General features: G+C 41.0%; 1 protein-coding gene across 5 annotated transcripts in view; it reads right to left on the bottom strand.

The window, feature by feature from the left end:
• Window positions 1–22,656, bottom strand: part of SUCO (SUN domain containing ossification factor) — a 33,725-nt gene extending 11,069 nt beyond the window's left edge. For 3 of the 5 annotated variants that reach the window (XR_003987799.1, XM_030455054.1, XM_030455055.1), the window contains exons 1-13: window positions 22,340–22,656; window positions 12,388–12,496; window positions 10,089–10,190; window positions 8,415–8,560; window positions 6,415–6,555; window positions 6,083–6,233; window positions 4,561–4,681; window positions 4,209–4,333; window positions 3,618–3,685; window positions 3,320–3,427; window positions 2,600–2,705; window positions 900–920; window positions 613–668 (exon numbers count right to left, since the gene is read on the bottom strand). Coding sequence is in view for 4 of the 5 variants with exons in the window: in XM_030455054.1 (XP_030310914.1) it covers window positions 613–668; window positions 900–920; window positions 2,600–2,705; window positions 3,320–3,427; window positions 3,618–3,685; window positions 4,209–4,333; window positions 4,561–4,681; window positions 6,083–6,233; window positions 6,415–6,555; window positions 8,415–8,560; window positions 10,089–10,190; window positions 12,388–12,496; window positions 22,340–22,404 (1,319 nt within the window). In the remaining variant the exon portion in view is untranslated. The remainder of the gene's footprint in view (window positions 1–612; window positions 669–899; window positions 921–2,599; window positions 2,706–3,319; window positions 3,428–3,617; window positions 3,686–4,208; window positions 4,334–4,560; window positions 4,682–6,082; window positions 6,234–6,414; window positions 6,556–8,414; window positions 8,561–10,088; window positions 10,191–12,387; window positions 12,497–22,339) is intronic. The other 2 variants (XM_030455057.1, XM_030455056.1) reach the window with 2 other exon arrangements.
• Between the last annotated feature and the right edge of the window lie 334 nt (window positions 22,657–22,990).

Here is a 22,990-nt window from a genome sequence, read left to right as displayed (position 1 = left end):
CTAGACTTCCTTGCCTTAAGCTCTCAACATTTCCTCTTCAGCTTCACCTGAGGAGTGATGCCCTCCCTGGCCATGCAGCATTCTCACTGCTCTGCCCAAATCAATCCAATTTGAAGAACTTTTGCCAACTGAAAACACAATTTGGCTTCCAGCACTTGAGTCCCCAGGTTCAAATCCTGACATGGCTTTGACAGAGGCTGATTATTCCCTGCAGGACACATACACACAGTTGTTCTGCTAGAGATACTCAAGGCATGACTAACTCAGTGTGTCCCTGGATGCCATGCAAGACAGCAGCTTCCCCAAAGCACTCACCACACCTGCTTTTCATTCCCTTCTTCCTTGTTTTGCTCAGTCAGCCTTGAAAAGCTCATGTCCATGCTCCTGTTTCCTAAAACCCCCCTCCCTGCAAATACACACTATTCCTTACATGCTGGAGAAACAAATCAAGAGTCCAACCTTCTTTAAAAAGGCATTACAGCAGGTAATTTAGGCCATTTCTTCAATTCAGAGTGTTTCCAAATAACTTAAGTCCTTTTGTTGCCCAGCTATTATTAAAACACACTCCTCACTGTAAAGGAGGTAGAAAGAGAAAAATACTTAAGATATTACCTTATAAGACTTAAAGGACAAAAATGTTCTGATCCAAAGTGTGATATTAACTCCACCTAAAAAGAACAAAAGGCACTTAAAATAAAACTCCAAAGATCCCAAGAGCATTTAATATACACACCCAATCTGAAAAATGGCAAGTTTTGTTTCCTCAGGGAATTTCTAGATTTTTCCATAACAGGAAAGACTGAAAGATTTTGTTCTTGCCATGCATAGAAGTGCTGAATCATAGCAGAGAACACCCCAAGCCCCATGCATTGATCATTCCAAAAGAAGAGGTTGCTAACCTTTATGTACTTGATGAACATCTGAAGCAAGAGAAAGGAAAAGACAAAAAAAAAAAAGATGTCAGTATAAAGGCTGAACACATGCCACAGGCAACTAGTTGTTTTTAATTCACTACTATAAATGTTTAAGAAGACAAGTTGTGAAGGATCAAGTTAAAATACATCATCACCTCCTTTAGTTAGGAAGATTTCATTTAGCCCTCATACCTTGCAGATAGAAGGGAACATGCAATAATTGTTTTATTAATGAAGTTACTCAATTTTTCCAGGCAGCATGATGGCAGAGAGAACACTGGAGTTCAGTTTACTGAGTGTAGTTTTCTCCCTCTTCAAGAGCACAGATCACAGAAGAATCAAAAGGGAAAAAAAACCCCTCATAGCATGCACTCTTAGTACTGCTGCTTCAAATTCAATATAACATGCTTCAATGTATAGAAACACTACTGGAAGAAAATGTAAGGAGCATCTGATACATTTGGAATCTTCAGTCAGAGTGCTTCTAGTGAGAGCCTGTCTACACACTGCTATTTGTTTAATCTGAATTAACTTGTGAGTGTACAATGCTTTTGTTGAACTGCTGTGCAGACACCACCAATGAAGGGCTGTAATACTTTTGCAATAATCAAGACAACTACTCCCATCAAAGTGCTCTGACAACAAGATTTCCATTATTTTTGTTAAAAGTTCATTAATTCACTTTCAAAAAATAATAAAACTATTATTTTTTTCCCCCCTCTTCTGTAGGTAGACTTAGAACATGCTTCCTTTCTGTGCTACAAGTAAATACATTACAAGAACAATCCTTTCAAAACTTGACCATGCTGTATGACTCCTGGCAGAACACTGTATCAGCCAAGGGATTAAATGCTGAAGCACCAAGAATAATCCTGGCACTTCAGTACCAAGCAAGTTTCCAGCTACCTTAGGGCACTAATTCAGCCAGAAAGCAGAATTATAAATACATTACATCTTTATCCTGGGACTCATGCAGAATTTCTGGGTAGGAAAGTTAAATAACTATCATTCGTAACTACTTCTGCATGAAAGCACAAATCATAACTCAGTAGCACAAACAAAAAAAAACAGTTTGGAAAGCACCATAAATAATCCATGAGAGGATCTAGAAGTCCTTCCACTATGTCCCAATACTTCCACTTTTATCCCAGTCCAAGTACTAAGTTGTTTATGGAGTTTTATTCTCTTTGAGACAGGATTCAAGATGCTGCCTCCTGAGTGCTGAGCACAAGGGCACAGCTCACTGCCCAGCTCCTGCCTGCCACACTACTGCTGATTTTTGCCACCTGGACTCTGCTTACTCATATTCAGCTGGCTGTGGACCAAAACCACCAACAGGTTCTTTTCCTGATGGTAAAAAGGGGCAGCCAAGAGACAACAAAGGCTGATACTTATTTTAGGATTAGAAGACAGCTGGGAAGTTAAATGGAACAGAAAACTGTCTGGATCTTAATTCAGAGAGCAACTAAGGAAATACTTGGGACAGGGAACAGGTACTTCCTAAAATCCTCTCCCCTGCCATTAGGAGGAAGGCAACAGACTTGTGATTTTGGGACAGGGGTTTAGTACATGGCCAATCACACCAAGGCCACTAACAAACCCAGTGCAATTAATAATAAAGCATCTCTGGATACCCTCCTACACCTCTCCTTTGAGAGGCACAGATGCTTTTGCAGCTATGTTACCTTAACATATTTTGCATACATCTGTTCATCCAGAGGAAAGCTTTGGACATTTCTCTCATCTCTGGCATGGAAAGTACCTAATTTAATCCACTTGTTGGTTGGATACCTAGAAAAGAAACAACAGAGTTAGCTAATGAAATGCAAGAACTTGCTGCTTACAGACATTTCCTGAAGATTCTCAAAATAGCCTTTTTTTTTTCCAGTTTTAAGATAGTGGCAATATGTTTGTTTTATGAGAAGAGTTGCAAGATAAGGGTGTTCCCAACACAACACCTCAGCAATGCCTCTTCACAAACTTAGAGTGTGCAAGCCCTCAAAGAATGAAACCCTATACTTGATCCAGACACTTAAAGGGATGTGAAAATGGTCTGAATAACAAGAGAGAGCCCACAACCTTAGTGGAATTCTGTTAAGCAATGTTCACTTATTGATCAGCAATCCACCACCTAGAAACTGTATGATTTCTACTTGTTTTACTGCTACTTTTAAACATTTTTTCCATTTTCATTCTTAAGGAAGCATGGAAAGAATTCAAAACCATGTCTTCTAGAACCTCACAGCCTATGGAAAAACAAAGCCAGGTAACAAAGAAAAGCCAAGCAGTTTTACAGTAAGTTACACTTTGTACAATAACAGGCATACAGAGACCATGTTTTGCAAAGCCACCCATTCAGTAATTATTTCATTTTTCATTCAGAAGAGCAGGTTTTGATAACATACCTGTCACTAATAGACACCAGAAAGTCTTTAGGAGTGGAAGAGAATAACTCATGATTTGCAATGTCAAGCTGCTTGACTTGGACTGGTTCACAGAGCTCAATAACAAACCTTAAAAACAAAAAGGAAGTTATTAAAAACAGCACTTTTGTCTAAAATTACAGTCCTCAGACCTTTCAAACACATTCCAGACAGACACATCAAGGTTCAGTCAGTCCCAGAGCAGAGCAGACACACAGTCCCACATCCCAATGGAAAACCAGAACCACTCCTGTCAGACAAGCACACCTGAGACACCTACCAGATTTTAGTACTGCAGGGATTTAGCATATAAAGGTCCATGTTTTCCATCAAAATAGCTGAAGTGCTCTGTGAAAAGGAGAGAATTAGTATTTTAAATTGTATCATAAAGCAACTAAGGGTTTTCCCCTTTCTCTCTCAAAATAATTTGTTTCTAGTACCAGGTTTCATAACATTCTAAGCAAGGTAATACACAGGAAGAGAAGGTTGGACTTGATGATCTCTGAGGTTCCTTCCAACCCAGCCAATTCTGTGATTCTATGAAGGTGCCAGACAGCTTTTGGACAATCACAGATTATTTCCTGTTGCAAACTGTTTAATACAATTTTGTTCCATTTCATTAGACTGCCCCCTCTTCCCAAATTCACTTCAAGATGTAGATGTCTCTACAGCAATCCTTCTTAAAACAAGGCACAGATCACAGTTTACATTCAGCTTTTGTATATGATAAAAAAAAAAATCATGAACCTGAACACAAAAAGAAAAGATAACTTCAGAAGTCAGTGTTCAGATTTAAATAACTGTACTTTGCACTACTTCTTGCATAAGAGTGAACTGAAATAATACCCACCAATAATTAGTCAATGCTTACCTTTGCCTCTGGATTTGCTGCCAGAATTTTGGCTCCACACTCCACAGAGGCATAGTTATTCCTATTTTTCTGGACCTTTTTTGTGGGATGCTGCCCACCAGCAGCAGAAGGGTGCATGGACTGACCTAGGAACAAGAAAACATTGCTACTGTACCAAGCCACACAAACAAAATGTTTTTTCAGTTTCAGGGAACTGCTGCTCACTGCTTTTATACAATTATGTTACCAATTATTTAAGTTCTAGGAGAAAAATGAAGATCCAAGCTGCAATCCAAATTCAAACAGATTTACTGTTCACCTTTGAGACTGGATGAAAGATTATTTAGACCAAACCACTGAATCCTGAACTTACTTTTTTCTTTTTCCACTTCCATGACTTTCTTCTTCCATTCATCAAATGTTGGAATGTCTCCAGGGTCCTTTGGGGTTATCACTGATGTAGGGTCAATTTCTCCTGGTTTTTTATAGTCTTTCTACAAAAGAAAGCCACCTTTTATGAATATTTTTTCAGTGCTAACAATGAAAACAAAGAACCTGAATGCTTAAGAAGGAAATAAAGGCTTTATCTCATCAAGTCAACAGCAGATACATCATTTGAACCCATGACAAAACTTAGTGCCAAGGTAAACTCACAAACCAGAATAAAACATGATGATTTCCTCCTAGAATTACAGATCCTTCCACTGAGGCACTGGCAATTTTTGTGGCTAAAATAATACATTTTAAGTAAAATGTAAGCATCTGTTTCATAAAATATCTGCTTTTGCTTCAAGATTTTTGATTTTCCTTCTAAGGAGAAAAGGTTTCCCTGTAGCAGAAACCTTCAAATGTGAATGCTGGACATGACAGAATTCCTCTCCCAACAGCTCAGGACACAAGATCCTCTTTGGACTATGACAGAAGTGTTTAATCAAAAACCTGAGTAAGCAAAGGCAAATCATGCTCTCACTTAACTATGACATCAGGCAATGATTTAAATTGCAGTCTTTAGAGCATTAGGTTAAAGGAAGAAAGCTGTGGTTTGTTTTTGGTTACTTTTTAAACACTTTATCCCAATTTGTTTGCAGTAGTTTCTCTACCTGCAGTGAGGAAGTCCTCTAATTAATTTAAGTCACAGTGCACTCTGTTCAGTAATCTTAGGAAAAACATTTCTAGTTTCATAAGAGTTAATTCAAGTTTAGTGACAGTTTAAATGTGATGCTAACAAAGCAAAAAATGGCATTGCCATGGTCCTGGTCAAGCTTTGCCTATCAAAAAAAAAAAAAATGCAAGTTTTAGGAAGTGCCTCACAGTAAGAATATAAAAGCAGGTAGAAAGTTGAGTAAAAAGGAGCTATCATGCTAGGTATTCCACTTCAAACAGTGCCCAAGATACTAAGGAAAGAATAAAAACACAAACTTTAATTTCCTCCAAGTCTCATCTTTGCCTGTAGCCATCTGCTTCCTACTCAGGAACTTCCTGACTCAGTCAAGACTCTTTCAACTCAAACTTCTTTTCTACAAGCTTACCTGGGCTGTCCAAGCTCCTGCTCCCTTTTGTTTTAAACCTCTGTAAAAAGCCCCAGCATCCTGCAGGATGTCCCAGCTTAACTATGTGTACATCAAGGACATTTCTTCTGGATTCTGCTCCAAACAGTTTGGATTTCCCCAAGTTTTAGCTCAGAAAAATTGTCTTGTGCCAGTGGATCAACCCTGCTGCCCTTTTCTCCCTGTTTATCATCCCCCTGGGGGGATGGCAGATTCAGAGCTGCAGACAGCACTAAAAATGCAAAGGCTGTGCACTGACAGAAAAAACCCTGATGGATGGCACTCACCTTTAAGAAAGGTGATAACCTAAGAGAGGGCACTAAGCTCCTATGGGTCCTGAGTGCTTACCTCCCTCTTTAGGTTCTCTGAGGCATTCAGAGCAGATTTTTGCTCATCTGCCCCCTTTTCAGCTGCTGAAACTTTTGACTCAAACTCAGATTTTGTCTTCTTCTCCTTGCCATGTGAAGATGAGATGTTCTCTATGTGCTGACCTGCAAGGCTGAGAATGTTAAGGTGTATTAGGACCTATAAAATGATCACATCTTTAGCCACATGCAACATTAAGCACACACACAAGTACATAAATATGCAAGCAAGTGGCAGGGTTTGTTGCAAGGCCAGGACAGAAAACAATTGCTTCTTTTAGATTATTCAGATTCACTGCCTCTTTCAATACTCACCTTTCTTGGGGGCTGACAAAAGAGGGAGGCTCAGTCTGAGGGTCAGCCTCAAGTGTTCCACCAACATCACAGTCAGGTTCTGACTGCTCAGCTTCACTAGAGCCAACCAGAGGGGTATCAGCATGGGAGTTTTCTATTGCACTGAAGTGAAAAAAAAAATAACACACATTTTACCCTTCTGAAAACACAGCCTGCTGATCAACCAGATAAATAAAGATATTTTAAAGTTTTACAAAGCAAGTCTCACATAAATAATTAAGAGGAATGAAGTATGCTATGCTTGTGGAACTGCAGCCTCACCTGTACCCATCAAGAACAGAACTTCCTTTCTCAGCCTGGTTATCCCTGCCAAGGAACTCAGAGCCACCTTCTCATCTCCCAGAACTCTCATCTAACATCTTCCCAAACACCACAATGGAGAATTTTTCCCCATCACCACTACAAACTAAAACTCCTTCCTAGTTGCCCAACTGCCAGCAGTTTTCTTTTCTAACAAAGGAATAAAACAAAACTGAGTTCCATCACTTTAAAAAAAGGTCCCAGTGTTTCCAAGTCACTGGGCAGCAGTCAGAACAGAAAATGGGTAAAAGAAGAGGAGAAAAGGGATGGCATTAAAATATGCAGCAGCATCACCCAGAATTCCTCCCATTAGATTTCTTTTTTTTTCCTGGTGCAACAAAAATGAGATAAGACAGTACACCACTATCCAAGCTGCATAAACAACCCAAACTAGCTCATCTTCCCACTGTTTGACTTCCTCTCCCCCAGTCAGACTCAACACACTACCTCAGACAAACCCTAAAGCAAAAAAATATAAAGCAATCTTCCCTATGTGCACGTTAGGAATGATGGAATAGCTGGGGAGAAGATGGACAAATAACTTCTGTGACTTTCTTTCCTTCTCCAGTACAGGGATGACTTTCACACTTACAAAGGAGGTTATAAATCAGATCTAAGAAAAAAAAATCTTTATTCTGCCTCGTAAATTTTAATAGAGGCTTTTTCTCAGCATCAGCAGCAAAACTAGGCTAAACCAGTATCATGCTGCAAAAACACAAACTGGCAGCAATTTAAAAGGGATCTTTTTTTGTTCTGACTAATACAGCCATCAACAGAAGCTGCTGTAACAAACAAAGCAAGCCAATTTTATTTAAGTTTCATGTTCCCACAGTATGAAACAAAACATTGTTGGATATTCAAGACTTAAGTCTAAGAAACATAAGAATATATTAGCTACAAAGCCCCAGAACTCACACCTGAGATGCACATGGTTTAGCTCTGCATATAACACTTAAATGACTGAAGTCTGACCACTACACTTAAAGACAATAAAAAGCCCAGGAGAATGTTGTGAGAGTACCTAAAATATCCACAGGAATTTCCACACTATAACTCTCATGTGAGAGCACAGCATTCCACAAAAGAAGGGAAACAAAATGGAGCACACTAATTCCTGAAGACTGCCTGCAGCAGAGGGAACTCTGCATTATATTAAGCAACAGAACTGCAAACTATTCTGGTTGCATTTATACTAAAATTTGATGTTTCTTCACAGTGCTCTCTAGATCAGAACTTACTGACTGCTGTGTTGTAAGTCCTGGAGTAAAATTCTGCAAAGCTCTTCCTGAACTGAAGGTGAAGGCCACTGCTGAAGCAGCCTTGATTTCTGTTATCAGAGATGTGAAAGCACATGTGTGAAGGGCAGATACCCCAAGGGTAAAGACTTGAGGGCTTTTGTAGTACAGATTCCCTAGCACATAAAAGACACTGGGTTTTTCTCTGTCAAAGCAGCAGCTTAGCAGTATGACCCTGCATGCAAGTACACAAAAAAATCACACACTGAGTGAATAACAACATATTCCATCAGCACTGACACCATAAACACAAGTATGATACCTGTCAGCCTAGTCTTACCCCTCCCAAACCTGAAGAGGTAATCCTTCTAACAACAAAGTAAATGATATTCACTTTAAGATCAAAATAAACCCAAAAAAGCTTACTCAGGCTGTGAAACTGGAGGTATCTCTGAGGTAGGTGAACTGGAAATGTTTTCAGTGCTTGGAACTATGCTAGACAAAGCTTCATTTATATCTACTGAAGGTGGAGTCTCAGCTTCAGGCTGGCTTGGTTCACTCACTTCTGCAGTCTGTGAAAACATTACAGAGGAACATATGTTTGTCAGAGCATTCATACAATAACACCTACTGTGAGTTCTAGTTCAGTAGTTTGGATTTCTGTCATCAATAAACCTAAAAATCAGACAGCAAGATAATTAAGCATGGTCTTAAGTTGTGCCAGGGGAAGTTAGATTAAATATTAGAAAGAATTTCTTTCTGGAGAGGGTGATCAGGCATTGGAATGGGCTGCCCAGGGAAGTAGTGGATTCTCTGTGTCTGGAGATCTTTCCAAAGAGCCTGGATGTGGCACTGAGTGCCATGGGCTGGGAACCACGGGGGGAGTGGATCAAGGATTGGACTTGGTGATCTCTGAGGTCCCTTCCAACCCAGCCAGTTCTATGATTTTAAACATTTTCTTTCTTCATAAACCCAAGTGGCATTCAGTTCTATTTGGGGACAGTTGCAACACTTTGCAATAATAGGATAAAAATGTTAACTGGGGATGCATCTGCAACAGCTTCCTCAACTATGCATTTCTACAAAAAGACAGCCATGAGAAAAGCTTGAACACTTCAGCAACTGAAATAACTGCTTCTATTTGCACACTCCATTACAATAATATTTACATTTATTATTTTTATCCCAAGCCTAGTTTTGGGGAAAGCTTTCATTTTTATCACTGCAGTGGAGGTCAAAAACAGTTGAGAAGTCTATTCCATGTTGTTACTGAACAAAGAGTAATTTAAGAAATTGCTTATCATTTCAGAGAGCCTGAGTCTTGCTTGTTTTATGTCCTCAGTTTTCATCAGTCCTTGAACAGCATCAAAATAAATCTGAAATTATTATAAATTATTACACATTATAAATTTCTAAAGCTGAAAGAGTACACAACCACTGAAACAAGTCAGGTTGTGACCAACAGAAAACACTATTAAACAAGCCTTTTGTTAAGAGCTGGAATGTTTTACTACTGAATTACCTATCTAACCCATGCAATGTATGTTCAGATGTATGTCCTGCATGTGTTTGAATCAAACTATAAAAAATATACATCCAATAAGTCATCTTTAACAGTGGGCTTTGTAATAATTAACACCAAGCACTAGGTTAAGAGTATTAATGGTACCTACACCTGCAACACAACCCTTTTTCCATTTTAACAAAGGAAATGAAACTGAGAGAAGCCAAAAGGGACTGCTGCAATCACCAAGTCTGATCTACACAAAAGAGCTCAGTGAGAAGGGTCTTGCTGTTTTATTTATGCAGACACCCACACCTGTAACATACAATTTTAATTCATCTTGGAGAGACTTCTTCAGTCAGTACTTAAAAATATTAAATTACTTTTATTATTACTTATGTATATGGGAAATGAAGATCTGTTAGGTCATATGGATTGTCCTTCCCTGGAAACATGAGTCTGGCAGCAACCCTACATCCAAGTGAAATGTGAGAGAGGGTTATTATGAACTAATTAAATAACCAAAATGAAAGACTCTGAAAACCAAGCAGCATTTCAAGTGTGTATGGAGACAGTGAATGAAACAAAGGTCTTGCCTGGTCAGATTTTGTTAAGTCATCAGGTAGCTCTTCTGTAGAGTAACTCCATGTACTTGAGTCCACGTGCTCAGATTCCAGCCCAGGGCCAACCTCTTCCCCCTGTCACAAAGGTAAAACCCCAGTAAGTCTGGAGTAACACAGAATGAAGAGCTACTTTTGGTACAGACTGAAGAATAACTTTACAACCACCAAAGTATCAACCAGTTAAGCTACAGGAATCCTCAGAGCCCTTGCCCACATATGTTTGGAATCTCATCTGTACAAAGATTACAGCAAGGTAAAAAACTTCAGTTAAATCTTCACAGGAGAGACCATTTTGGCATTGTCTCACATTGTTCTGTTTGGGTGCCCAGGAAAACCAGGAATTCTGCTCTGCTGACAGATCCTCCCCATCTCCATGCTGCTGGAAATATGAAGGTGGAGGAGTGGGGGATGATCCTGAGATGACTTAGAAAGGCAACCACAGAAAACAACACCTGGCACATTTGTTATGGCAGTGTTATCAGCAGAACTAGAATAATTTCACAGGTCTGCTGCAACCATTTGAAGCAACTTTCTCTTTTACAGCTCAAGATTAACAATCAAGGGCAGTGAATTCCCTAAGTAATAGAGGATACACATATTAGGAGAAGAAAAACACTTTTAAAACAACCAGACTGTAAAACTGAAAAGAATTTACTTGTCCCTCAAGTTTTTTTCTTTACAGTTGTGACTGCAACACATGCAAGGTTTTTCTGAGCAGTGCTTTAAAATGTGGCAAGAAATCTGGCAGAAGTTTACACACACCTCATTTTAGAAGGGCAATCTAAAATCCTGTGGTCAAAGACTAGAAATGTCACTGTTCAGATCCAAAAAAGGCTGCAGTGCTATCCAAAATCACACAATCACATGAATTTGAAAGTTAAGGCACATGTTGGAGGAGCAGAAGTCCAAATTTGAGGAGGCAGATCTTAAAGACAACAGCCAAGAAACATTTTCCCCCAAAATATTAGCTCCCATCATAGTCACCAAGATGAAATATCATCAATGCCTCAAAGAGACAACTATTCCCCCTGATGAGCAGCTGCAAGACTGCTCTTTATGAGCAGGACATCTCCAGCAGCCTAGTTATGAGTAATAAACAGATGCTTAATGATTTCTTGTACACCCAAGAGATTTTTCTTTAATGAGTAAAAAATACACTACATCTTTGGGTTTAACTTGAGAAATCTGCTTAACACCCCAGCCAGGAATGGGAAGAAAGTTACAAAAAAAGCAGGGAAACAACACACTTGTGACTGTGAAGCCACTGAGCTTACTTATCTTTCCAGTTTTATTATATCAGCCATTAAACATGAAGCAGGACTTCCTCCAGGCAACCAGAATGCTACTGGCCACAGAAAATGGCAAAAAAAATACAGCTATCCAAGGTGTTGAAATGCTTAAGAAACCTACACTATTTTCTGGTCAAGCAAGCTCTCCACTAGGAGTTAGACAACACAGTTTCCAGGTTTGATGTGTCAGATAAAAAGCTTTCTTGGAATGAGGATCATGATTAGTAATATGATGCTAGAGACTAAAATTGATGGAGGAAATGGGAAGGCAATGAAGATCAATACCAGCCATCCTTATCACAGGAATGACTCTTTACCTGTGTAAATAAATAAATGGAATTACAAAGACTTTCTGATGCAACTCAGCTGCTTGGGAATTCACTATGAAACTGCACCATGCAGACACTGGGAATGAGTTAATCCTGGTGGAAATTATGCTCCATTTCATCTAAAGTGCTGAGTAATGCAAATAAAGGGCCAGAATCTTCCTTATTAGCATTTCACATGTATTTTAGCTGTTTATTTTCATTAAGCAGGAGGCAAACAAACTGATAAATACCAACTTAATAAACCCAGTTCATTTTACTTCAGTTATTTAGGACAGCAACCATCTGTGGACTGGGTTTTTAACACAACACAGATGCAACTGGCAGACTGTGGCCTGGATATACCCAGGCCACCACCTCTTATTTTATCTGCAGAGCCACACAGGAGCCCTGATGTCCACCACCTCTAACAGCTGGCACACAAATAAAAAGACTAAGGCAAGATTGCTAGCTTATCTGTTTTTTCCCCTCACACATACAAAAACATGAGGGAAAACAAACTTGGAAAGATAACATCATGGTTCACAGAAAAACTTGAGTATATGAAACATGCTGGCCAAGAAGACTCAATGAATCAGTATATGAATCCATTTTCCTTTTTTTAATTAAATATCAAGTCTCACTGAGCAGCTAATTTCCATGATTAATTCAGCATACCTTTTCCTGAACATTTTTGTCATCATTTGTCAGGGCACAAGCATCACCTGAAGCATATTGCACTGCTGATGAAAAGGTGTCTTTACAAAAGACATGCCAAATAGGAAGCCTGTTTAAAAACAAGAAAAAAGAGAAGGTCAAAGTCTTGATTTCAAATAAATAATATTTTAAGATCCCCTCAGCATTGTCTCCCCCAATCTTCCTTCAGTTGTTCCCATGAGGTGCCTAAAAAGAAAAACACAAGTAGAGTTCATAGATACTCATTTATCAAAACTATTGGAGGGCTTAAGGGTAAGAAATTAGTAACAGAAAACACACAAGAAATCTCCTTACAGATAAAACCTCCTGACATATGTTTTGGAAACACTATTTCTCCAGGTGGCAGGTAATCACAAAATTAGACTTTAGTTGTAGAGCTGTAAACCTACTGCTCCTCTTCCACCCTCAGCAGCAGGGAGTGTTAGCAAGGTACTTTTTTCTGTCAAATCTGTCTTATCCTAAGCACAAGACACACACTGAAGACTGAATGAAACATTACCAGGCTTTTACAGTCCCCCTTCCTAGCTCTCACTTGGAAAAATCAGTTACACAAATACTCTGAGTCACTTATTTTACTCAAAAGTAGTTTCAATCATTTCATGGTGAAGTTCTCCTCATGCTCTTAACTGCAGTGCCTCTGGTCTCTCCTTCCAGCTCTAATGATTCCTTGGTTCTTCATAAAAACACAACAGAAAGATGAATTATTATACAGAACATACTGTGGCTTGTTCCACCCCTTTCTCATACATGCCCAGGAATATGCTATTTCCAATCTTGTTTACACTAAAGGGGGGGGGAGATCTTCATTGAGCTGTGCAGAACAACATTAAATCCCTTAATGTAGAAAACCCAAGATTTCATTGGCTGTGAGTCAGCATTTTAAAACACAAGGTACACTTTCACAACCACATTCTTTAGCACTGCAGCCATGAACAGCACCTAGCACAAAAAACACATTTCTTGCCTTAATATAGTGATACTTTTAATCATTCTTTATTAGTTGTGTTTGTTATTAGTGCATGAATGCAGCTTTTAGAGGAATGCAGTCTGACAGCTCAAAGATTGAAGCTATTCAGACATAATCTCAGTCCAGTATCTCTTTTGCTGATTTTCAGAAATTCTTCTCAGTCTCCTCCCCAGCTCCAACACGGTGCCTCAAGTCTCCCAAGAGCCCTCTAAGCAAGGGAAGGGACAGAGAATTCTTTGTGCATGCACATAACCACAGGAAAACCTGAGCCCTGCTGCACCAAAAGGATGCTGCAGGCAGGATAGATCATTCAGCTGCTGCCATTAAGCTGGGACAGAGCATTAAGAACACAACTCAAGAGAATGCAAGGCCAGGCAAGACCAGCAATTCTGTAAGAAGTCAAATTAATCACCTGAAAAGGACTACCATGACTCTTTTATTCTTCTGTCTTTCAACAGGCTTCTTGAGCCACAGGCTGATAAATGCTAAAAGTGAGATGGCAGAGCACCCCTGCTAAGCATTTCTCTGCCTTCAGAAAGACAACACACAGGAAACACTGAGAGTTCATTTAACAAGAAGAGAATTCCCCTAGAGTTTAGTAAAGTGCAGCAGGGAAATCACAGCAGCTTCTGCATTTTATATATTAATAGATCTTTCCCTTTCTCATGACAAAAGAGCAGTACTTAAGGCTGACTTGGAAGCAAGCAGATCTAAGTCCCAAATAGTACTGGAGATCAGGCACTAGATGTACTGTCTGAGGTACAAGGCATATAATCAAATGGCAAAACAGTTTAGAAACACCTGATTGTTCCAAACAACTGTTAGTGAATTACACAGATAAAAAAAAACCTCTGGGTTTTCAATAGCTCCATTTTTACTAAGCACAACTCAAAATAGCAGCTGCTGTTTCATCACAGAGAACAAAGAAACTTAACTCTGTTCTAGTATCATCATTAATGTAGTTTCAGAGCCATTTTCTCCAATACACCCCAGGTTTTTTTCAGCTTCATTTGCACAAAAGCTGCAAGCCTAGACACAGAAAAGGGGAGGAGGGGAAATCTTTCCTCTTCACAGGGCAGGCACATCCTGTGGCTCTCTACTGCATCAGAAAGTCCCATCTGAATGGTGTGGTATATTCATTGCTACAGGAATCAGCCACGTCCACTGGGCTGCTCTTAGGCTTTGAAGAAAACTGCACTGAAACTCAAAAGTGCACGGGGTTTTGAAATGGCAGAGGAGGTTTCACGTGTAAAACCATCTCTGATTTGGCTCAGACTCTGAAGTAATCATGAAAGAGGCTGCAGTAGGCTATGAGAAACAGGGCAGTTATTGATAACTGTTTTGAGAAGCATTAAAAATCAAGTAGAAAGTAAATGGCTGGTAAGAAAAATCAATCATACAACTAACAGCTGACAAAAAAAAAAAAAAAAGAAAGAAAAAAGGCAAGAGCAGTTTTTCCACAATCTGATCTTGCCAGAAAAAAAAAAAACAGCCTAAGCTTTCCTTTCCATAGACTTCTTTCAAAAGCACTGACATTCACACAAGCTTCAAACACATCTGCCCTCTAAATGATTGGAGGGTTTTCTTAAATTCTCCCTAAATGACACCTCTTTCTGGACACCAGAGACTGAAGCAGTTCAAAGCAGTTTATAGCTGACACCTGGGAGACAAGAGTAATTTTAAAGGAAAATAAAAGGAAGCTCTTGGAAGTGTACAGATTGCCAAACCTGCTTAGAATGCAGAGGGAACTGTTTGTCTCCAGGGCAATCACTGACATTTTCTGCACCTCTCTGAGGATTGTATTACCAACAGGTGCAGATGCACCAATAGCCAGGAGAGAGGACGAAGATGTCACCATCCCTGCCTTGTGACACTTCTCTACTGAAAATATCCACAGGATAGTTCAGAATAGGTGTGAACAAAAACAGGAGGGCAAGATTTGGACCTGGCTGAGTCTGTGACAGGGTGAGAGGGGACTATTTGTTGCTTTTAAGGCTTACCTTCTTGATTAAAGAGTAATTTATTTTGGATTAATTAGTTAGAAAAGAAGTTGTGAAAGGGCAAGGAAGGTAAGAAAACATCTTTTGCTTTCAGCAACTCCTGCAGGTCTGTGACTGCTATCCCCTGCCTGTCAAAGAGAAAAAAGAATAAGGAGCCCAGCAGATCCAGAACCAGACTCAGCAGTGATCTGCCTTAAAGGCAGAGAAAACAGCAAAAAGAATTCCTTAGTGGAACCCATCTTTCTCTCAGAGCAGTTCAGCAAGAGGCTTCCACTTAGAAGAGCCTGCAGAAAGAAGCAAATCTCTCAGAAAATTAAGACCCAGCTTTTAGGACAGCAACATTATTTCAAATAGCCAAAGGAAAGCTATTTGCAAGGCTTTAGAGAACAACCTCCCCAGACACAACCCTCCTTTCTGCCTGTGAAGTGGACAGGAGTGTTGATAAACACAAGAGCTGTTAATCTCCCCTAATGCTGGTTCAAAACAAAACAGATAATCCAAAACAAAACCCCACACCGTTCATTTAAAAGCCATTAATTACTACAGTATGCATTACTAAGAGAGTTTTAAAAGTTATGATGTATTTTTTGAGATAAAAAAGCTGAAGATTAGACTTCCAGATCTGGGTAGACTAAGCAAGAATACAGCCAGCAAGGAACTGACACCACCTCACTTCCTAAATATCCACTAACTTTACTCACCTACCTAGCAGGAAAAAAAAAATAACAAAACACCCAACCTGAAATATGGTATTTTTTTACAACTCTGTTGATTTTGCAGTTATTTTAAGGGGGTTGTATCTTGCCCACTCTTTGCAAAAAGTGTACTTTCCAGACTGTCTTTATACTAAATGGAATCCTACATTAAAAATAAAGAAAAAAGTTACTTCCCATATTCAGGGAAGCCCAACACAAAGATACTTCTGACCATACTGAGTTTCACAGTGTCAGACAATGAAATCCCAACCACCAGTTTAAAATAAGGCTTTCAGCATTTAAAATGCAGGACAGAAGTCACAAACCCTAAGCCCTGAGAAGTGTCCATCAGTTCCTGATGATCCTTGGTAATAGATTTCTGTAACACTGTACTGAAGATGGTAGCTTAGAAGAATATCCCTTCATTGTCACACTGTAGTTACTCTCTTTTATGCCAGAGCCTGGGGAATACAACAGAGTATGGAAAAATGCAGTAAAACCTGATAGTGACCACACAGACTACATGAAACAGAGGAAGTCATCAACTGTGATTCAACTTTAAGGCCTTCAGAATCTGCAGTAATGTCCAACTTGAAGATTTCCCTCATCACTTAAATTCTTGAGCTTGTCCACACAGGCACCACACTGCAAAAATACTCAGAATCCTCATCAGCTGCTCTGCACCAGATCCCCGTGCTTAGAACTCACTTGAAGGCAACTCAACATAGTGCCAAGGAGGGGAATTTTAGCATAAATTTAGCTACATTAGTTTTGCCCTAGATCACCCAACTCCTAGGCATTTTATAATGTATTTTTAATGCACTTCTTACCTTTAAAGGACTTGAACAGTATCTTGACTGCCAATCTGATATTTATTCATCCAATCTTAGAAGGTTCCTCTGAGCACCTAAGCTAATATTGACCTGCTGGAGCCTTTTACTAATATTCCAGTGCAGTTTAAGTAATCTCCACCAAGATTTCCACTCACCCAAGCAAGAGTTGTTTGCACAAGCTTTGGGATCAGTCTGTATTTTCACCAAGAACTACAAGAAAACTTTCAGACTTGCAGCTCTGTGTTACCCTGTTCTCAGCCAAAAGTTTTCACACTCAGAAAAAACACATTCCTCAGGCAGAGAGGGCTGGTAGCACCTTTACAGGTTAACAGGAGAAGTTGTGCATCCTTCCCTTGAAAAAAGCACAGTTACAAAAATTGAGATTCGTAATAAAAAGTAGCAACAAGCAAAAAAGAAAAAAAAATTCCTGTGGAAATTACAGTGTTAAAGTGAAAAGAACTAAGGACAAGTTAAACAGCAAAATCTCTGAAAAAAAGCTGGAATTAGATGTTGGAGAAACATCTCATAGCAACAGGCAGTTTCTGAGCCACCTCTTCAGGGGGTACATGCCACTTTACTATCCCACTTGCATAACAAACAAAGCTGAAGTTTTTAGGACAAATCTTTTAGAAGATACCACATGAAAGCACCTCACTGGTTTTCAAATATTGTAGAAGGTAAATATTGAATAATTGATTGAGCCAAGTCTTTTTTTTTTTGACTAAGACATCAGAGCCCCTGGCTGCACACAGCACCTTCAACTTCTGCAGGCTAGAAGCTACTACACATGTTCAAATCTGATTGTTAAGCATCCAAGACCTCAAAAAAGCAGCTTTTGTCCCCAACTTCACCACAGAGCAAAGACATCTCCAAACAAAACACTCCATATCTAGGAACATACTCCACATTCCAAAACCTGATGCCTGAAACAACAGTTCTGATTATATGAGCAGTGCCTGTACAATTTCATTTCTTCCTGCCATAAAACACACACCACGCAATGCTGATTTGACTATCAGCCTTCTGAAGAGATTTAAATATTAAATACCTGCAGGAGAGGAACCAGGTAAAATTCTGAGCCCCGTTTCAATGGGTTACACTAGCAGTTCTATGCAGATCATATGGGCAAACTCTTGTAAATATTAAACTCTGCTGAAAAGAGGATTTCTGAGGTAAGAGGCATTAAGGTTACACTGAAAGCCTCTCATTCCCCAACTCTACCACCCAACACCTGTCTGTTATTAACATATGAAGCTCAGTGCCAATTTATGTTCAATTAGCAAGACTTCTACTTCTGTGATCCCTGATCTGCCCAGCACAGCTTTTGCCTGTGCAGGATAGAAGCAGAAAAATAAACACTACTGATGTTATCACACTGCCATTATAGCACTGTTGGGAGGGGTTTTTTTTCCAGAACTCCTCTTGCATTACAGCAGCTTTCAATAGCTACACCTTCAAAAAGGTAGAAGACTGTAATGCAGACCAAAACTAGAAATACATCCTCATTAAATTCATGTAAATCTTATTAATAGGCAGTGATACAAAGCCATATTAAAATGTACTTCTGTCTAGGCTCTACTCCTGGTTATGCTGCTGACCCAAACATGACCCTCACAATTTTCAGGGTTCACAATCATTACAGATTTCAGCCCTAGTTACCAGCCCAGGTGTTTTCCATCAGAACCAGCTCATCTCCCTGCCCAGCCACTTCCATCCAAGCCTTTATTTAGTTTAGCAGCAAACTCACAACCTCAACAACTACAACTAAAGACACAAGCACTTCATCACCATCTTCCTTTTACTCACAGTTCTAAACCCACAAATCACAAAAGAGTTCATAAAAGCTAAGTGGATGAGAGTGTGCAAAGCACTTTTCTGGGATAGAATGAATCACAGAAAGACAAATTAGTGTATGCATTGCATCTTGATTAAACTCATAGCTAACACATTGCAAGTGCTGCTTATGGAAAGCAAAAGCTTAGGTCAGAACAATTTGCAAAGAACAACAGAATAGAATCGACTGGGTTGGAAGGGACCTCAGAGATCATCAAGTCCAACCCTTGATCCACTCCCGCTGCAGTTCCCAGCCCATGGCACTCAGTGCCACATCCAGGCTCTTTGGAAAGATCTCCAGACACGGAGAATCCACTACTTCCCTGGGCAGCCCATTCCAATGCCTGATCACCCTCTCCAGAAAGAAATTCTTTCTCATCTCCAACCTAAACCTCCCCTGGCACAACTTGAGACCCTGCCCTCTTGTCTTGCTGAGAGTTGCCTGGGAAAAGAGCCCAACCCCCCCCTGGCTCCAACCTCCTTTCAGGGAGTTGCAGAGAGTGATGAGGTCTCCCCTGAGCCTCCTCTTCTCCAGCCTCAACACCCCCAGCTCCCTCAGCCTCTCCTCATAGGATCTGTGCTTAAGTCCCTTCACCAGCTTAGTTGCCCTAAGGTTACTCTTCAAAGAGGTGTCACAGCTAGTCTCAAATTCAGCTAACTGTAGTATTCCTATAAAGGTCTAAATCTACTCCACTTACTCTGTACATGGTCAAACTATGAATGACAAGAAGCTTTAAAAGTAGCTTTTATATTACGCTCGTCCACACAAAGGGATTAACTGAAACATGTAAAAAATCTCAGTAAAACCAGGACAACAGGTGTCATTTGTCACATGCAGCCTCAGCTCCAGCCTGCCCAGATGCACATTATTTTTAGAGCACTACATTCTTAAGCTTTACCTCCACCAGAAGCATTTCTCACAAACCAAGCAGCCATCCTACTCTTTGCAGCTCCTGTGCACAACATCCCTGGCTCAGCTCTGCCAGGGAGCTGCCTTCAGAAAGCCTCAAACACACATTGATCTCAAATACTCTGATCCTGCACCACCTTGTCTTTATTAAGACAGCAGCTAACAAATCCCTCAAGTTTCTTCTGGTACATTTCCTGATACACAGTTGTATTTTTAACATACGGGATGAGACCTTTTTAAAGTTTCCAGTAAGAAAACTGCCACATTAAACTGCCACACACACCTGATTTTTACCAATTTATATTTCTCCATTGGACCAACTTCTACAGGCAAGCCTTAACATGCATGATGAGAGATCTTAAAAAAATATATAACCAATTTTAACATTAATTTCAAAGAAATATTATTCATTACATTTATAATGATAAAACTTTGCCCAGAAACAAAGAACAGGTTTGTTTCTTTAAAAAAAAGTACGAAGTCCAAGTTGCTGAGTGTTCTTTCTGTCCTGTATTTTTATCCCCTGCTTTTTAGTTAATTTGATCATCTCTTGACCATTACTTTCATCTGTAAGGAGAGCTCTCAAGGCAACTAAACTAAAAAAGCCACATTTGTCACACATGCCAACATTTATAACAGAAAGCCTCCCATTTACTGTTCAAAGTTTAACTGCTTATGTGAGCAAAGTTGTTGATTTTCTTTTTATGATAAAAATTAAATACATCATAACTTATTGTGCTCCATAATCCAGCAACAAGGCATAAATTAGTAGGCTTTCAGTCTTTCCAGTTACCAGCCTGACATGGCTACTGAAATTAAAGGCACAAAGCCACCCTGCAGACAGTGGATTTTAAACTCTAATGTTAATTTATGTTTGGACAACCAGGACCAGAGAACTAGAGCTGTACACCTCCCAAGGTGTAAATGAACCCACTGGTTTTCTAAGCAAAAGCACACAGAGTGAGCAGGGTGAACATCCAGCCTGGACTTTTCAAAGAGGTTGCATTTTTAACATGGTTGCACTCTTGTGCAAGCTCTGAGATCAGCTAAGAATCAATAAAAGACATTGCTTGAGAGAGCAATCTCTTTTTAAAAGTAAGAACAAACTTCATTTTTCTCCTAATCATACCCAAGACAAATGCAGAAGCTTTCTGAGCTTTACAGAACAAGCAGACTATTTTAACAAGTTGATCATCATGGTATGATATCCCTTTAGCACCATGGAATAGGAACCAGAACTTTCTCCTTAAACAGTTCCTTTGAAACAGCAAACCAATAACTCAACCACAAAACCTTATTCTGACCATCCAAACGTCATTAACAGAGCAAACCTTTGTTAACAAATTACCTCGAGGCAGAACCAGGTTACCAACCTCCAAGGCACAGTAAGAAGCAGTGTCTTCCAAGGAAGAATCCTAGTAAGTAGAACCTTCCACGAGCAAAACTGTTCAACAAATAAAAGAGAAGGTGTCTGGAGACAATTAAGTCAGGTTCACAGCTCTGTTGACCTAGATGGCTGAAAGCTTTTTTCTTTTAGGATTTTACAGGATGAAAACACAGCAACTGAGTTGTCAAGTACTTTTTATGCTCAGCATATTGTCTCCTATAAACAAAAATGTGATGACAGGAACCAAATTTGCTCCAGAATTGTCTGCACCCAGTAATGCAAACGTCAGTGAGACATTCTGAGAGTGAATCTGCACTGAGAGAGGTCGAGGCTCCCCCTTCTTCATCCAACCAGAACTGTGACACAACCCAGAACTTCAAAACTATTTTTTTGCTTTAATATAGACTATTGAAGCATTTACAGGAAACGTACTAACACACCAGATCACAATTATCTCTAACAACTGCTGCTGTTTAGTTTTCAGTATTTGCCATTTGCTGTTCAGACTGGATAGCACTTCTCAAACAGTGAGTCACGGGATGCAAAGAAGAGCAAAGTTTAAAAAGCTTAGAACTTACCATGCAAAAATATTTTTTTCCTACTATTTATGTTCTAAAATTCACGTCACGTTTCAAGAAGCTTGAAAACAAAGTAAACAGAAGACGCTGGGGAAAGGTACAGCTAAGGTAATCACTGTGAAAAACACTCTCAAAAGACGTAAGCAAAGCAAAAATGAAAGGGTTCACTGGATTTAAGGTGAATCTTCTTCCAGAGAACACAGACAGGGTTCTGCACGGGATGGGAAGAGCAAGCTTTCCAGGTAAAAAAGGGCAACAAAACCCCCACGGAAACGTCCAGCGTCACTTTGAACCCTATTAGAGAGCTCCCTCCCCATCTGATCCCGCTTGTTTTCATCAAGGCAGCAAGTGACTCTTAGTCACACCACGGGGAATTCACCTCCACGAAGCTGCTACCTGCCTCTCGCGTCCTGCCAGCTCAGGAACACATCCTTGATTGTTTTCCCCAAGGGAAGCACCTTCCCCACGGGCCCAGCTCCCCTTCCACCTCCCGCTCCCCCAGCCATCAGACCTCAGTACCCCGACTCGGGGGCAGAGTAAGTTCACCCCCCCTCCAGAAAAGCCCCCGTCCCCTCAAGGCCCCCTCAGGACCCCCTCAAGGCGGGAGGGGCTGCAGGGTTGAAGCGTTGGGGTTCTCCGCCCCTCTTCTCCCTCAGACCCCCGGGAGGCCTCGGAGGAGCCTCCTTCCCCTCCCTTAGGCCGGGACTCACCAGAGCAGGGCGCAGAAGAAGAGGCAGGAGCCCAGGGCCAGGAGCCGTCGGGGCGACTCCCTCATCGTTTCCCCCCTCTACCTGCGGCGGCGGGGAAGAGGCGGCGCATCCTCCCCGGGTGAGGGGCGGCGGGAAGGAGCGGGGAAAGGGGCTGGGAGCGAGGCTGCGGGGGCCGCTGAGGCGGGAAAACAGCGCTGAGGTAACGCGAGCGCGGCCCCGACGCAAGGCGGCTGAACGGCTGCTGCCTCCCCGCCGGAGCGAGCCCCTCCTCCTCCTCTTCTTTCTCCTCCTCTTCCTCCTCCTCCTCCTTCCCCCCCCGCCCCGCGGCTCTTATCCCTTCAGGCGCTGAGCTGGAAGGATACGCGTCAGCCGCCCGGACGCCCCGCCGCCACCAATAGCCTCGGCACCTCGGGGCGGACGAACGCCCACCCGGGACCGGGTGCGGGCGCGGATTGGCCACACCGCCACCCCCCGCTTCCCTCCCCGCCTCAGGGAGGTCCCTTCCAGGACCCCCCTGAGGTGTCTGCGGGACGTAACCGCGGTGATAAGCGGAGGGCGGCACCGAGCCCCGCAGCCGCGGGGTGGGCGCGGAACGCCGTTACTTCCGGCCGGAGGGGCGTCTGCAGGGAGGGCGCTCAGGCGTGCCATAAT

This window comes from Calypte anna, chromosome 8 (genome assembly GCF_003957555.1).
Source record: "Calypte anna isolate BGI_N300 chromosome 8, bCalAnn1_v1.p, whole genome shotgun sequence".
Classification (NCBI taxonomy): Eukaryota; Metazoa; Chordata; class Aves; order Apodiformes; family Trochilidae; genus Calypte; species Calypte anna.
Note: the sequence above shows the minus strand (reverse complement) of the source record. Positions and strands in the feature narration are given on the sequence as shown.